We start from the raw sequence: 1,135 nt of genomic DNA, 5'->3' as shown, positions 1-1,135 counted from the left end.
ATTTTCGACAACCACTGAATTTTTAAAATAACGTGTCCTTTTAAGTGCTGGTTGATTTCCCACTCTTGGAACTAAGATGCGGCGATCTCTAGTTTTCCGACCTCTTATTCTGGTGTTGCATTTTGTAATGCGCCTGTCCTTCAAATCTTTGTTTCCTGTTGTGATTTCCGTTGTAAGAATTCTCATTTCCATTTCCCCTTTGAAAATTATTATTACCATTGCAATGATAATTATTTTGGTTATGGTAATGATAAATATTTTTGATTTCAATGCCTATTCTAATTTTTTAGTAAAATATAGAGACTCATCAGTGTAATTTGTCGGAGAGTGGACAAAATTCCATTGTAAAAATTCCTGTAAGTGTCTCTTCAGCATTGTGATTTCCATTAATGCTTCCAGCGGATTTTTTTTTTTTTTTTTGCACTTTTCATTCCCTTCTCTGAGGGCCGTTCTAGGGCTTGCTATATGCCCTTTTCAGCCCTAGTGTATAAGTTTATTCTGTTTTGACACTATTTATTTTGCTCTCAAGGGGTGGGGGTGGGGGGTATTTTACCAATTGGGAATTTATTTGCAGGAGTATGCTGGGGACAGTTCCGGTATTCACCTTAGCGGCCAAGGAAAACCTGCAAAACCCGGCCAGAACTGCTTATGTTTGCCTTCTCTTTTATTTTCCGTCCTGCCAGCGTTGGTGCTGGCGTTCACAGCGGGCAAGAGCGGCTTCGCGCTTTCTGTTGCGCTCCTCTTCTTGCCTTCTTTCTCTCTCTTCTTGTTCTCTTCTTAATTGCTCTTCGCGGGCTTCCACCTTTCTTCTTATGAGCTCGGCCACGTTCGGGATCGCTTCGTCCAGTATCTCGCTGTTTACCAGGCAGTCTCTGTAATTGACGAACTCCCTGGTTTGGACCTCTGCGTCCTTACGCGTTGCGGGCGCTGTGTTGGCTGCCACCGCGGCCTGCGTGGCTCGGCTTATCATAATCTTTTTTGGCCATGCCGTTTGGGTGGCTTGGTCATGACCTGGGTGGGCTTCCTCCGTGGCAGGCCCGTCGTCCTTCCGCTGCTCGCAGGCCTGTACTGCCTGCGTCTCCTTGTGTGGACTGCGGCGGAGGGATTCTCGAAGAGTGAGGCAGGCGGCCTCCAT

The 1,135-nt window shown here is 46.2% G+C and overlaps 1 protein-coding gene across 1 annotated transcript; it reads right to left on the bottom strand.

Moving 5' to 3' along the window:
- Positions 1–664: 664 nt before the first annotated feature.
- LOC126088251 (troponin I-like) lies at positions 665–1,135 on the bottom strand. Its single transcript, XM_049906381.1, has one exon. It carries the CDS (start codon positions 1,133–1,135, stop codon positions 665–667), a length of 471 nt encoding a protein of 156 aa, XP_049762338.1.

Source organism: Schistocerca cancellata, chromosome 6 (assembly GCF_023864275.1).
Source record: "Schistocerca cancellata isolate TAMUIC-IGC-003103 chromosome 6, iqSchCanc2.1, whole genome shotgun sequence".
Lineage (NCBI taxonomy): Eukaryota > Metazoa > Arthropoda > Insecta > Orthoptera > Acrididae > Schistocerca > Schistocerca cancellata.
The sequence above is the reverse complement of the archived record's forward strand: the minus strand, read 5'-3'. Positions and strand labels throughout refer to the sequence as shown.

Bases quoted from the DNA above. Each gene is read 5' to 3' on its own strand.
- LOC126088251 (XM_049906381.1), bottom strand. From the start codon at position 1,135: ATGGAGGCCGCCTGCCTCACTCTTCGAGAATCCCTCCGCCGCAGTCCA.